Source organism: Podarcis erhardii (assembly GCF_964252035.2).
Source record: "Podarcis erhardii genome assembly, chromosome: 14".
Lineage (NCBI taxonomy): Eukaryota > Metazoa > Chordata > Lepidosauria > Squamata > Lacertidae > Podarcis > Podarcis erhardii.
This window is the reverse complement of record NC_138503.1, coordinates 17,712,172-17,726,895: the sequence shown is the minus strand read 5'-3', so window position 1 is coordinate 17,726,895 and position 14,724 is coordinate 17,712,172. Positions and strand designations below refer to the sequence as shown.

Below are 14,724 nucleotides of genomic sequence, written 5' to 3'. Positions count from 1 at the left end.
TACCTTCAACCTCTTTTGTTCATGAAAAAAAAAATCCAAAGGCAGCTTATGGTGAAGTTAAAAACAAACAGTAGGTGCCACCACCAAGAATGTCCTGTCTCAACTACCTGCTTCCTTTACCACAACTGGTGGTGGGAATGTAGAGCAGAGACTCAGAAGATTTGAATATGTAAAGGAGTTTCATGAGAAAGAGATGATTCTAGTAGGCTAGGGTGGGGGATTTGTGGCCTTCCAGATGTTGCCAGACTAAAACTCTCCATCATCCCTGGAGCTGATTGGAATTGTGAGTTTAGCAACATCTGGAGGTACACAGGTTCCCTGTCCCTTACTAGGTTAAATGACAATTCATCCGCCTGCGCAAAACAGCTACTTCCATGTTCTTCTAGGACATACCATGTTGAGTGTTCTTTTATTGCAAGCTAGTGTCAGTTGCTGGTTTTCAAGGACTGATGGGGGAAAATAATTTTAATCCATATTAATGTGTATGATTTATGCCATCTAGATTAATTTTGGAGGAGAATAATGTGGGGTTTTTTTGTGAACTCTTCCCCTAATCAAGCTTGTGGCTTTGTAGTGTCTCCTTGGAGAAATTTTGATAGGTTTAAGTTTCAGGAAAACAGTTGATCAAAGACGTAAAGTATCTGCGCCTTTTTCCTATTGTGCAACTGAAAAGCATGACTAAGCAGATTTAACCAATCTTATTTTGCTTGGCACGAGCCTGATTGCACTCCCCATTCACAGTTATTTTGTGAGGAGCTATAGCAGGAAATAAGCTTTTATAATGGAAACAGTGATAGAGAGTGAAGACTGGCTTGTTTTGATTAGACGCCTTTTATTGAATTAAAGAGCATGAGTTCTGCAGTGACTTTGCACAAAAAGCATTAGACTGTAATATTGGAATCTGAGCCTTGTAAAACAGTAGGGAGTTTGCAGAGATCTGGACAAGAGGCGGCGGGGGGGGGGGGGGACCTTCCATTTGGAAACCATGAGAACTGCAGATGTTGATAGCTTCAGCAGCTGCACCCGGGTTCAGTTTTATGTCCAGCTTTCAAGGAATGCTGTTAGCAAGCAAAGTTTGTGCACCCAGAGAGAATCCAGATGTTGTCCGTGGAGTCAGATTGTCTGTGCGTGGTGCAGGATTAATTAATCAGCGGAGCAACTTCGAAGCAATTTGCAACATCAGGCCAGAAAAAAAGGATGCTATAAAGAGGACGCTGTTAGTCATTGTTGAATAAATAGCACCAGAGATGGAAATTTGGAAATAGTTTTGTTGTTGTCCTTTTAAAGATCAAATATGGCCTTTTCTGCAAATATTGTTTACTCCAATGCTGTTTCTACACTTGTGATTTTTTCCTCCTGGATGCCGTTTGGTGTAGAGGAAAATGATAATTTACAAAAGAAGTTGTCTTTTACCAGATCCAACCATTGGTCCATATAGTCCTGTATTGGCTATTAGGGTTGAGGGAACCCCCTCCCTGCCCTCTTTTGCCTGTTATTCAGCAGTTTTGTCCAGGTCAGAGAGGTATGGATGCCCTTGAACTCTCAAGCCTGCTACCTTTTTGGTTTCCCTTAGCACAGATATTCTGTGAGCTCTTGAATCATATAGGCAGTTCCCCGAGGAAGCGTCCAGGCTCTTCCAGATTTGAAAAAGTAAGAGGAATAAGATTAAATAATTGCTGCTGTTTGTCAAGCTACCACCCCAGGACTTCACCAGCTTGGACATTGATGCTGAGGTAGCAAAGTGTGGCAGATTTCCCAAGGTAGCTCCTGATTTGGACAATTGTCTTCCATTCTCAACAGGCACCACATTTATCAAAACAAAACACGCCTTCGTTATTCCGGAGGCACTTCCCAATATGATTACGGCGTTTTGAAGCAACGCGATATCTAGGAAAGTCAACGCCAAATCAAAGCTCCACCGGATAAAAACCAGCTCCGGAATCACGCCCAGTTCCAGCAACAATGATCGCAGGGAGGGAACTTGCGATACTGGAGCTTTCCCATTTTCAGTCCCAGGTGGTCATAAAGATACAAGCAGCTGCCTGATGTGCAAGGCTGGTTTGGACATGACACATCCTTCAGAGCCCTATGCCCAGTGAGTTTCCTTTTTCGCAGGGAAGGGGACTAAATCTTTAGAGACAGAGTAGAGACTTTGCATACAGTGCCAATCCAAAAGCTGGGGAAATCCTTGGTATTTGCACGTGCCCATGTGCTTTTAAAACATATCCCTGTAGTATGGGGATGTGTGTGCGCACACGTGCTTTTAATCAAACAAATCTCATCTGTAAAAGAATGTTATTTGGAAATTCAGGACTAGAAGATTGCTAGAAGAATCTTCATGTTGAGGTACCTGAAGGTGGAATTGTTTTGTGTTCAATAGCAATGAAGGATGGTTGGTTTGATTTTAGGGGAACTCAAGACCTGCCAAGTTTGACACCAAACTACAGTGGTACCTTGGTTTACAAACTTAATCCATTCTGGAAGTCCGTTCTTAAACCAAAACCATTCTTAAACTGAGGTGCGCTTTCCCTAATGAGGCCTCCCGCCGTCAGTGCCCTTCCACCGTTCGAATTCCATTCTTAGACCGAGGTAAAGTTTGCAAACCATGACACTACTTCTGGTTTTGCAGAGTTCATAAACTGAGTAGTTCGTAAACAAGGCTGTTCTTAAACCGAGGTACCACTGTATATGCTCTTCCAGGAAACTCCATTTCCTCTCAACAGACAGACAGCATTTTGTGGCCACTGAGCATGCTCAGCCCTCATTGTCCCTCTCTCCTTCCCTCCATTATGCTTTGCTTATTAAAAGTTTCTTTTGTACTTGTGCAAACCTTGGGATTAGCCCACTGATTACTAATTGTGTGTGGTGGAATTCTGGCTACATCAGAATCCATATTCAGGCAATGAGATTGCCATTAGTATATAGAATAGGAAGGTGCCTTGTAATTGGCCAGTCTATTTGCAAGGTGACTACATCTCTGTTTTGTTGTGTTTTAATTCTCGTGTTCTAGTTCAAATTTCTGAGACATTAAATTTCTGAGGTTTAATTTGTGTTTTGAAATTCTGTATGTTGTATATTTTTGAATCACTTTACACCACTTTGAGACCTAGATGGTAAAAAGTGGGATATGTGTTTTTAAATTAAATAAACAAAATAAAAAAATAATTCGGCCACCTCAGGGAAATAGAGCTTCTGTGTTCAAAACAAACATACCTCTGAATGCCAGTTGCTCAAGGAGGGAAAGAGAGCTGTGGGAGGGAGCTGTTGCCTTTATGGTCTGTTTGTTGCCTTCCCAATAAACCAATTTTGGGAGAAAGTTACTCTACTAGATGGGCCGTCTTCCAGTTGGGCTCTCCTTAGGATGTCAGTGAATGTATTGTGTGCTTCTATGGAGCCTGACCCAAATTCCTACTTGCTAAAACCAGAGAGAGTTTTTGAACCAACAGTTCACATAGCTTAAACACTCACGAGAATGGTGAGTTTAGAGCTTTTTGCCTGGCTTGCTTTGTTGTTGCCTTTTGGATGTAGAAATGGCTAGTGCTGTCCCAACACTACCACATCAGCACATGATACCTGTTTTTCAGCAGAGTTATGAGCCTCTATGAGCTTTCTGGCATAGTTAATAATTAAAAAGATATATAAAAAAGTAACAGTTTCCATATACGCTGGCCAGTTGCCCTTGTTCCAGCCTGAAAAGTGTTTTGGAGCTCAGCGCTGCTAGATTTTGTTCCTCCTAGGCAGGAATGTGTGTTTAGAGTGGGTGCCTCCAGAGTGTCACGCTTTTGCAGGAGGGATTCCAGTGCAAGCCAGAACTTTGGGTTCACACAAATAAAGTGGATTAAAGCGCTCTGTCACCCTAGCACAGCCAATCCACTTCAAAAGCAAAAACTAAATAGACCTATTGCAGATGGAGAAGTGATGGGGAATGGTATTGAAAAGCGTGGGGTGAACAATTGACTTAATGGAAAGAAGTATACACACAACACAAGTATAGACGATCCCTGCAAATAAATCAGGACAAATGGTCAGGAAAGACTGGGCATAATCTGACCACTGTAAACTCTGAGCAAGCAAAACAGACCAAATACTCAGCAAACAGGTCAGCTTGAGGAATCCAATATCCTAACCGTTATCCTATTTAATCTCCTATAGCTTTGATTAGAGCTCCGCTTCAAACTTGTCCATCTATAATTAAATTACCCGAGGGCTTCCCATTTCCCCCAAGCTTTGATTGAGGTTCTCATGGAACAAGGCCTTTGTGTACATAATAGACACTTTAGAGCCTTCTGAAACTCACAGGGGGTCTATTTAACAAATCATGGAGAAATGGTACCGTGAAGGTAGGAACAACTATGTTCCAAGCCAAGTGTGAGGAACCTTTTCGTCCTCCAAATGTTGAGGACCTGCAACTCCTATCAGCCCCAGCAGGCATGCCCAGTGGCCAGAAATAATGAGAATTGTAGTTCAGCAACATCTGGAGGGCCAAAAGTTCCCCATGCCTGTTCTAGATTAAGTCCCAAATCTGTGATGCATTATTGAGCCCTGATGCAATTCTCTCTTCCCAGACGCAACGGCATTTAAACACAGGATATGAATTCTGAGCTTAGCTTCTTTCCAGCACTGTGTATCTTTTTGGGTGTGATACATGCACAAGATAGGAGAAGGTATTTTTCTGAAAAAAATCTATTGCAAGACCCCAAAGGCCATTGGGCAGGTAAAGGTAAAGGGACCCCTGACCATTAGGTCCAGTCGTGGCCGACTCTGGGGTTGCAGCACTCATCTCGCTTTATTGGCCGAGGGAGCCGGCGTACAGCTTCCAGGTCATATGGCCAGCATGACTAAGCCGCTTCTGGCGAACCAGAGCAGCACACGGAAACGACATTTACCTTCCCACTGGAGCGGTACTTATTTATCTACTTGCACTTTGACGTGCTTTCAAACTGCTAGGTTGGCAGGAGCAGGGACTGAGCAACGGGAGCTCACCCCGTTGTGGGGATTCGAACCGCTGACCTTCTGATCGGCAAGCCCTAGGCTCTGTGGTTTAACCCACAGCGCCACCCGCGTCCCAAGGCACCCATAGCGTTCTTCTAATTTAAGAATGTAAGCAGAGACTGGTGCATCAGACCAATGGCCCATCTAGTCCAGCATCCTGTTTTCACAGTGGCCAACCAGATGCCCCAATGGGAACTAGCCAGCAGGATTCAAGAACAAAAGCACTCTCTTCACCTGCAGTTTCCAGTAACTGGTATTCAGGAGCATTGCTGCCTCTGGCCATGGAGGCAGAACATAGCCATCAATGGCTATCAGCCATTGATGGCTTTATCCTCCATGAATGTGTCTAATCCTCTGACCACTGCCTCCTGTGGGATCACGTTCCATGGTTTATTCCATAATTTCATAGGAATTATGCTTGCTTCCTCTAAATGCTTAGAGGAATGACCCAACCTTGGTCCATTTGTCAAAAGGCATATGTACTTGGAAAGTCCCTTTAGCCTTCAGAGCAAGATGAAGAAAACATTGGAACGGGCATCCTTGAGGGAGAGGTGGGGGAAAGCCTGACATAAAAGGCTCCTTTACAATTCCCTTGCTCCAGTTCAGCTGTAGTGGCTGCCAGCAATAGCTATAAATATGCCTGAACTATGCTACATTTCAGTCATGTTTCATTTTGCTTTTATTGCCCTTGATAAGGATCCATGCTTCCTTGGAGCAGTGGGAAAACCATGCCAGTAAAAGTTATACAATGTCCAATCACACACACACACCCAGCCTCATTCTTTCCTTTGCAATCCAATGAGGTCACTGCAACTAACACCAGAACACATGGAGGGCCAAACAGTTCCGCCGAGAATTGGTTTGGTGGTGGATTGTTGGGTCCCATGGTGGTTGGCTATGGTTTGCCTTGTTTTGGATGCACTGAGGAGGGACAGAGGACTACGAGACAGAGGAAGTTTTGGTTCATACAGAAAACTTGGTCCATTGGCAGGGCTGATATGGGGCAGGTAAAATAAAGTTCCATAGTGTCAGCTCTTATATTGGAGGAGCAAATGTTGGAGCCTCCAGCTCCCCATTGGATGTTTGTGTGGACAGGTGTGTCTTCTCCGCACCTGCCCATGTTACAGTTATGTGTAAGGGTCAGACTATACTGCAGGGGCTACCGGCCATTTGCAAACCAGAGAAAGTGTTGTGAGAAGGCAAATGAGCATAAATGGTCACAAATCCAATAGATTCAGGATTGGCACAGTCCATAAGAAATTCAGTTGCAGCAGACTTAACTTAAACTTACAAGAACATATAATAAGACTAAACCTTATCACTATAGCACACAGAACAGAGCACTAGAACAAAGAGATAGAAAGAGAAAGTGAGAAATTGGGCTCCTTCTAGTCTGACTATTATAGTCAGCATGACCTTGACAGAAAGGATAGCAGAACCAGCTTAAACCAGATGTGCTCAGCTTCCCAGAAGGAACAACCCAAACATCAGACGCCTTCTGCCTGTTTCTTTCACATAGAAAGAAACCACCTAGAACACTCTTGAATTAAGTAGAATAGGAAAGTTCTCTACACATCAGAGCAATACTTTCTGTACTAAGAAATGCAAATTGCCAAGAACCGCACAAACACTGCAACCTTTTCTATTTGCTACAAAAAAAGGATACAATACATTCCCATCCTTTCTTCTGGGTGAGCTTGGAAGAGCTTGGGAATTCCTCCTCTTTTTCTCTAGGTAAAGGTAAAGGTACTCCTGACCATTAGGTCCAGTCGTGGCTGACTCTGGGGTTGCGGCGCTCATCTTGCTTTATTGGCGGAGTGAGCCAGTGTACAGCTTCCAGGTGATGTGGCCAGCATGACTAAGCCACTTCTGGCAAACCATAGCAGCGCATGAAAATGCCATTTACCTTCCCACCGGAGTGGTACCTGTTTATCTACTTGCACTTTAACGTGCTTTTGAACTGCTAGGTGGGCAGGAGCAGGGACTGAGCAACAGGAGCTCACCCCGTCACGGGGATTTGAACCGCCGACCTTCTGATCAGCAAGCCCTAGGCTCTGTGGTTTAGACCACGGCACCACTCATTTTTCTCTAGGCAAGTGTAAATGTCTACATTTTCTTCTCATGCAACTGCTTTAATCTACTTCAAAGCTAAAGTCGTTTTGGGATTATCTTTTGGGGTGCTCATTATGATTGTAGAGAAGCTTATAAACTATCAAATTAGAGACAAGACATTCAGATTTGCATACAGTCATAAATACGTAGGATGCAAATTAACCTCACATCACCACCACTATCACCAAAGTAGCCTGTTTGTGGAACTACGTACAGTAGTGCCCCGCAAGACGAATGCCTCGCAAGACAAAAAACTCGCTAGACGAAAGGTTTTTTCGCCCGCGATTTGCCTCGCAAGACGAATTCCCCTATGGGCTTGCTTCGCAAAACGAAAACGTCTCGCGACTTTGTTTCCTTTGTGTAAAAACCGTTAAAACCAAGGGTGCTTAGCTTGAGCAGCTGCAGTTGCGACTTGACTTCGAGGAGCAACTGTTAGCACGTGGTTTGGTAGCCTTTTCTCAGACTTTGCTCACTTTTGAAGATTTTCCAAAACTTTTCCAGAACTTTTCCAGAACTTCTCTTTCATCCATTTGGTAAGTTAAACTTTTAAAACTTTTTTGGGGGGTTTTGGATTTTGGGTTGGGGTGTTTGGGATTCAAGGACTTGGTGTTGGGAAGGGGTTTGCGATAATCTGGGGGCTTGTGGGCCTTTTTTGGGAATTTTTATGATTTTCTGTGACCACTGGGCCAGGTTGATTTTTTTTGAAAAATTTTCTGAGTTTGAATTTCTGAGTGCTGGCCATGTTGTTATTTTTTGAAATTTTTTTTTGTCTGGGTGGGGAAGCAGTTGGGGAGGGGTTTGCAGCAGTTGGGGAGGGGCTGGGGGAGCAGTTGGGGAGGGGTTTGCAATTTCTGTGTTGTGGGTGGGTTGGTGCGTGTCTGTGGGAGCAGTTGAGGTTTTTGAAGACATTGGTGATTTTTGAAGCTTTTCCTAAACTTATTTTGCAGCCATTTGAGGTTTCTGAGGACGTCGGTGGTTGATTGTTGAAGCTTTTACAGAACTTCTCTTTCATCCATTTGGTAAGCTAAACTTTTAAAACTTTTTTGGGGGTTTTTGGATTTTGGATTTGGGGTTGGGGTGCTTGGGATTCAAGGCCTTGGTTCTGGGTTTTAATTTCTGTGTGGTGGGTGGCTGGCTGCTTTTGTATTTTTTGGGTTTGAAGCACATCACTGATTTTTTTTTCTGTTTCTGAGTTTACGAAGGTAGGAGCTGTGCTGCCATGGGACCCAAGAAGACTGCTGCTGCGGTGGCCGGCGAGAGGAAGAAGGAGAAGGTGACGCTGGAAATGAAGAAGGAGATCATCTGGAAGCACGACGGCGGAATGCGTGTGACGGACATCGCCAGGGAGTACGGCAGGAACCCATCGACCATCGGGACCATCCTGAAGATGAGGGAGAAGATCCTGGCGACTGATGCAGCCAAGGGAGTCACCAGGATCGTGAAGAACCGCCCAGCTGTCCTGGAGGAGGTCGAGAAGTTGCTGCTCATCTGGATAGAAGAGAAGCAGCGTGCAGGGGACACAGTGTCTGAGGCCGTCATTTGTGAGAAGGCCAAGGCCTTGCACGCTGACCTCATCCGGGAACAGCCAGGAACCTCAGCCGAGCCAGAAGTCTTCAAGGCTAGCAGAGGTTGGTTTGACTGGTTCAAGACAAGATCTGGCATCCACAGTGTGGTCAGGCATGGAGAGGCTGCCAGTTCTGATGTTCCTGCGGCTGAAGACTTTGTAGCGGAGTTCCTGGAGGTTGTGACGACGGAGGGCTACGTTCTGCAGGCAGAGGCTGCGCAGGAGCAGGCCTCACTGGAAGAGGAGGAAGCAACTGAGGAACGGCTGTCCTCCGAAAGACTGAGGGACATTTGCCAGAAGTGGAAGGAGGTGCAGACTTTTGCAGATCTACACCACCATGAGAAGCACGTGGCACATGACGCTGGGAACTTTTATGATACGAGGGTCATGTCGTCTTTCAGGGAGCTGCTGAAAAGGCGGATAAAGCAGCAGACTATGGACAGGTTCTTGACCAAGAAGCAAAGAGTGGAAGAGGAGCCTTCTTCGAGTGGTCCCCCAGAGTCTTAGAAAATGTACTGTACACTTTGTTGATTTTTAAATGTTTTTCTGTCATGTTTATAAAGTTAATTTATTTTCCCTTCAATTTTTGAACTGCTCTTTACAGTATGTGTGACTTTAAAGAGCAGTTAATAAACTGTTGTTGTACCAAATTTGGCTTTGTTTGGACTTTTTTTGACCATAGGAACGCATTAATTGATTTTCAATGCATTCCTATGGGATTTTGTGCTTCGCAAGACGAAAAATTCGCTAGACGACAAAAATTGCGGAACGAATTAATTTCGTCTTGTGGGGCACCACTGTATCTGCCCCTTGAGATTAGGTCAGATATAGCCAACATGGTGACCTCCAGATGTGTTTCCCTCCATCATCCCTCAACCATTCTGGGTGAGACTGATGGGAGTCCTCCAACATCTGGAGGATACCATGTTGCTGATTCTGGATTAGGTTGACCAATGGATGTATCCTCTGGAAGGTGGTCCAAAAGAGAATGTGACCCTCAGGCGGAAAAGGTTTCTTCACCTCTGCTTTGGAAGCTCCCTGTTTTCCTGCCCTGCTGTCTTGCTAGACGTTGTCCAAGGGACTAAGAACAAGACGTGTTTTTGAAGGTTACTAGAATGCTTCTTAGAAGCACAGATGTCAATTAGTACTTTGGTCCAGCCAGCCTTTGAACTTCTAATTGGAACCACATCAGATAACGTTTGTTGCTGAACATTTTGCTCCCATTTTTGACCATTTCCTCTTGTTTTGCTACATCTCCGTCTTGGGGGTTCCCCTCTCCCACTTCCCCACCTTTTCTTCTTGCACCAAGAGAAAGATGTTTTTGGATCCTACCAAGATTCTTCTGGTAGCTTTCATTCCTGTTTTCTGTTTGTCTTTTCAGAGCAGCCTGTGGAGTATTTTTCTTGGAGTACAAAGCCATCTTTTGTTATCTTGTCCAAACCAAACTAATTTGTCAGTCTTCTTATATCAACTGAAGGGAAAGCTGGAGGGCAGAAGATCAGGAGGGTGCAAGGGTAGAGATGCGTCAGGGTAATTGATGGGAGATTGAGCTTCCTTTTCTTTCTTTGTAGTTAGGTACAAGGACACTGAGTTCTGCTGCAGAAGGTGGGGTGATTTTTCTACACAGATTAAGGACTGTTTTACAGAAATCCTGTATAACCCTGGTTGGTTTTCCTCTGTTGTTGCTAAAGGTTGGCTGAAAACTAGGCTAGGAAAACTAGGCTTGAAGGTGGTTTGCCAAAAGCTATTTGTGCTGATGGAGGCAAAGTGTTAATGTCTGCGACCGGCAAACCATAGTTAAGGCAGTTCTCCACCTCCTGCTGGAATGCTTCTGTATGCTCTCTAGGGCTAGCTAAACCATGGTTTGGCTGTATGTCTGGGCTCTTGACCAGAATTGAAATTTTTTTTTTAAAAAAAAATAATATTTATTAAATTTTCCAATAAAGACATACAAATACAAAACAACTACAATAAAAACAAACACAAACAAAAAATAACAAGTATAATTTCAAAACTTATTTTCTCAACCTTATTTCCCCGACTTCCTCATACCTCACCGTTTTGTATTCTAATTTCATTATTCCACCAGCAAATCCCTTCCCTTATTTCCCAAATTTTTTTTTTTTTTTTACTAATTCCATTTCTTTTCTTACTTTAATATCTCTGAAAACCAATATTTTTAAATCCATGTCAATCTAACATTCTTTAATCTTGTAATATTTATTAAGATAGTCCTTAAATTTCTTCCAATCTTCTTCCACTGTCTCTTTCTCCTGGTCTCGGATTCTGCCCGTCATCTCTGCGAGTCCCATGTAGTCTGTCATCTTCATCTGCCATTCTTCCAGAGTGGGTAGATCTGATGTCTTCCAATACTTTGCAATAAGGATCCTTGCTGCTGTTGTGGCATACAAAAACAAAGTTCTATCCTTTTTTAACACCACATGGCTTACCATAAATTGTTGTTCTTTAGTCATTTAGTCATGTCCGACTCTTCGTGACCCATGGACTAGAGCACGCCAGGCACTCCTGTCTTCCACTGCCTCCCGCATTTTGGTCAAACTCATGCTGATAGCTTTGAGAACACTGTCCAACCATCTCGTCCTCTGTCGTCCCCTTCTCCTTGTGCCCTCCATCTTTCTCAACATCAGGGTCTTTTCCAGGGAGCCTTCTCTTCTCATGAGGTGGCCAAAGTATTGGAGCCTCAGCTTTAGGATCTGTCCTTCCAGTGAGCACTCAGGGCTGATTTCCTTCAGAATGGATAGGTTTGATCTTCTTGCAGTCCGTGGGACTCCCAAGAGTCTCCTCCAGCACCATAATTCAAAAGCATCAATTCTTCGGCGATCAGCCTTCTTTATGGTCCAGCTCTCACTTCCATACATCACTACTGGGAAAACCATAGCTTTAACTATATGGACCTTTGCTGGCAAGGTGATGTCTCTGCTTTTTAAGATGCTGTCTAGGTTTGTCACTGCAGAATTGTAATAGCCAAACATAATTAAGTGTTATGCTATCAGTTCCATCGCAGCAGGTGTAGCCGTGTTGGTAGAACAGTTAGACTCTTAATCCCCAGGGTCGTGGGTTCAAGCCTCACGTAGGACAAAAGATCCCTGCATTGCAGGGGTTAGACTAGATCAGTGATGGCCAAACTTGGCCCTCCAGCTATTTTGGGACCACAATTCCCATCATCCCTGACCATTGGTCCTGTTAGCTAAGGTTGATGGGAGTTGTAGTCCCAAAACAGCTAGAGGGCCAAGTTTGGCCCCCACTGAACTAGGTGATCCTTGCGTTCCTTTCCAATTCTACGATTCTATGTGTCCCTGGCTTGCATGTGGCAAGGTGGAGAATTTAAGGAAGAAGTGGCTGTTTGTGAAACGAAAGGCTTCCTGCAAGCTTATTTTCTTTATTTATAAAACAAAAAGTATATACTGTAGTGAATTGAGCAGAATGGAAGGTGAGAGGTTGGGGGGGTGCGCTGAATTTTGGCCTTGTACAGGGCACCACTGAAATTTGAAAGACCAAAGACTGCCCCTGCTACTTTCTTTATTTTGAAAAGCACTTTTCTATCCCTAGTGGCCACAAAGACATGCTTGAAAGTGTGTGAGAATTTGTAAAGGCAGAGAGATGGCTGGGTAAGTTCTGCAGTGGCTGGGAACAAGAAGTGTGTCTTGCAGAGGCTTGTGTTACTAACAGCAGAACACATCGTGCAAAATAGTTTCATAAAATCTTGGGGGTGGGGGTGAATCTGGAAAAGGTGATAAAACTATACAGTTTCTTAGTTTGCAAAATTTGGATTGCTTTGATACAGAATCTTTATTTTAAAGCTTGAGGTATGCACAGTTTTTCAGCAGTTCTGCTACTTGCAATGCACACAGAAAGTACTCTATCCCAAGTCCGATTGGTCCATCTCACTCGCTACACTGACTGGCAGCAGCTCTCCAAGGTCTTCCACAAGGATCTTTCCCAGCCCTAGGTAAAGGTAAAGGGACCCCTGACCATTAGGTCCAGTCGTGGCCGACTCTGGGGTTGTGACGCTCATCTCACTTTATTGGCCGAGGGAGCCGGCGTACAGCTTCCAGGTCTTGTGGCCAGCATGACTAAGCGAAACAGAGCAGCGCATGGAAACGCCGTTTACCTTCCTGCCAGAGCGGTACCTATTTATCTACTTGCACTTTGACGTGCTTTTGAACTGCTACGTTGGCAGGAGCTGGGACCGAGCAACGGGAGCTCACCCCATCGCGGGAATTCGAACCGCCGACCTTCTGATCAGCAAGTCCTAGGCTCTGTGGTTTAACCCACAGCGCCACCCGCGTCCCTACCTGGGGATTAAACCTGGGAACTTGTGTATGCAAAGCCTGCGCTCTACCACTGAAGTGCATCCCTTCCCCCAAATTGGGAATCAATATTTTTTTTTCCCCTTGGGAAGCAGGGAATTACATCTGATGATAGCTGGCTTGTTGTAGGTGTGCTCTACATTCCTTCCTGTTTTTTCTTCTTTTATCTTTTGGTGCTAGGAAGAAGTGTCATAGAATCTAGGAATTCTAGAGAGAAGGGTGACTTTGAAAAGGAGCTAGATTTAGCTGCCCAGTGGGGGTTGTAGAAGAGAATGGAAACCTAGGCAATAAAACCTGGGCTGCATTTTATTATCAGCCTATAAACTTCAACATGGCTGTGTTTAACGTGTGCTTCTATTGTGTCAAGATGGGCTGGAGCCAGATTGGGAAGAATCCCCCACTATTAAGGGGGCAGCCCAGCTCTTGATGGATGGACTCCATCTCAAGTGTTGCAAAGCGATAAAAAGAACATTGGAATATATTGGGTGTTCTTTTATATATGTTCTTCGGTTATTCCGAGGAGCCAAGTGGAGAGCGTTTGGCAGGTGACCTGCAATTTTGGAATCCCTGGCTTCAGGTCTCGTTCTATCCATGAATTCACTAGGCTGTGTAAGGCAAAGAACCACTATTATTATTATTTATTGCATTTATTAGTTGCTTTTTAAAACAGGAAACTCAGAGCAGCTTACAAAAATGAACATTAAAAATAAGTGTAAAACAACCTATAATACACAAGTAATATATTTTTAAAAAATCAGGTCCAGCTCCACCACAGTAAATGATAAGGAGAAGATTAAGATCCAAAGACTAGGGTAAATAAGACCATTTTTTTGCCTGGCACCTAAGAACAGATAGTAATGGCACCAGACATGCATCCCTACAGAGAGAATTCCATAAACAAGGAGCCACCATATCCCTCAGGTCGAACTTAGCTGTTAAGTGGGGGGAGGAAATAAGGTGGGGAAAGGGGAGAAAAAGTATCAAAGGGATGCTGGGAAATGTAGTGAATTTTAATAAAATGGTAAATTACCCAATGTGTTTCATTCGAAACTTTCCTCAGGGACACTGGAAGAACAACAAACTGTAATTCATAGCTCCATAGAAAATCATATTCATAACATATTTTTCCTTGTATAAGACAATGCTTTTTGCTAAAAAATATTAGGCAAAAATTGGGTGTTGTCTTATACACAGATAGTGAATGCAGAGGGGGGATGTGCGATTAATGGCAGCAGCAAGCAGGAGATTGGCAGTGGCGATTGGGCGGGTAATTGATGGGCTGTGGCAATTGGGCAGGCGATTGGCAGCTATGGCAATGCAGGCAGGTGATTGGCAACTGTGGCAAGTAGGTGGGTGGGCTGTTGGTGGCAGCGAGCGGACAGACAATTGGTGGCTGTGGCAAGGTGTGCTATTGGCAGTGGCTGTGGCAAGCGATTGGCAGTGGCGGCCAGATGGGTGAGCGATCGGCGGAAGTGACCTCCCCCACCCTCCAAAAAAGCTAAACAACTTAATTTCTTATACACAGAAAAATACGGTAAGTTGTGTATGATATCCATAGGTGTTAATTGAAATCAGCCTGACCATATTAAATATCATAAAGTGATGCAATATTAACTGCATCTTATTAATGTGTTTTTCACAGCACAGTTCTTAAAAGGAGGCCTCTGTCACTGCCCATCAACAAAGCAGCCGTTACAGAAATCCTCTGTGAACGCTGACAAGTGT

At 44.2% G+C, this 14,724-nt stretch overlaps 2 protein-coding genes across 5 annotated transcripts in view; both read left to right on the top strand.

Annotated features, from left to right (window-relative positions):
• ARNT2 (aryl hydrocarbon receptor nuclear translocator 2) overlaps window positions 1-14,724 on the top strand; it is a 155,010-nt gene that overhangs the window by 56,940 nt on the left and 83,346 nt on the right. The window lies entirely within an intron of this gene.
• On the top strand, window positions 8,006-9,465 carry LOC309328850 (putative CENPB DNA-binding domain-containing protein 1). The gene is made up of 2 exons (XM_081839303.1): window positions 8,006-8,806; window positions 8,882-9,465. Exons 1-2 carry the CDS (start codon window positions 8,324-8,326, stop codon window positions 9,173-9,175), a joined length of 777 nt encoding a protein of 258 aa, XP_081695429.1. The 5' UTR covers window positions 8,006-8,323; the 3' UTR covers window positions 9,176-9,465.

What these genes read in the sequence shown, in the direction of transcription:
- LOC309328850 (XM_081839303.1), top strand. Translation starts at nt 8,324, where the DNA reads ATGGGACCCAAGAAGACTGCTGCTGCGGTGGCCGGCGAGAGGAAGAAG. An exon ending in GAGAGGCTGCCAGTTCTGAT is followed by an intron (nt 8,807 to 8,881) that starts GTTCCTGCGGCT and finishes CTGCAGGCAGAG; the next exon opens with GCTGCGCAGGAGCAGGCCTC.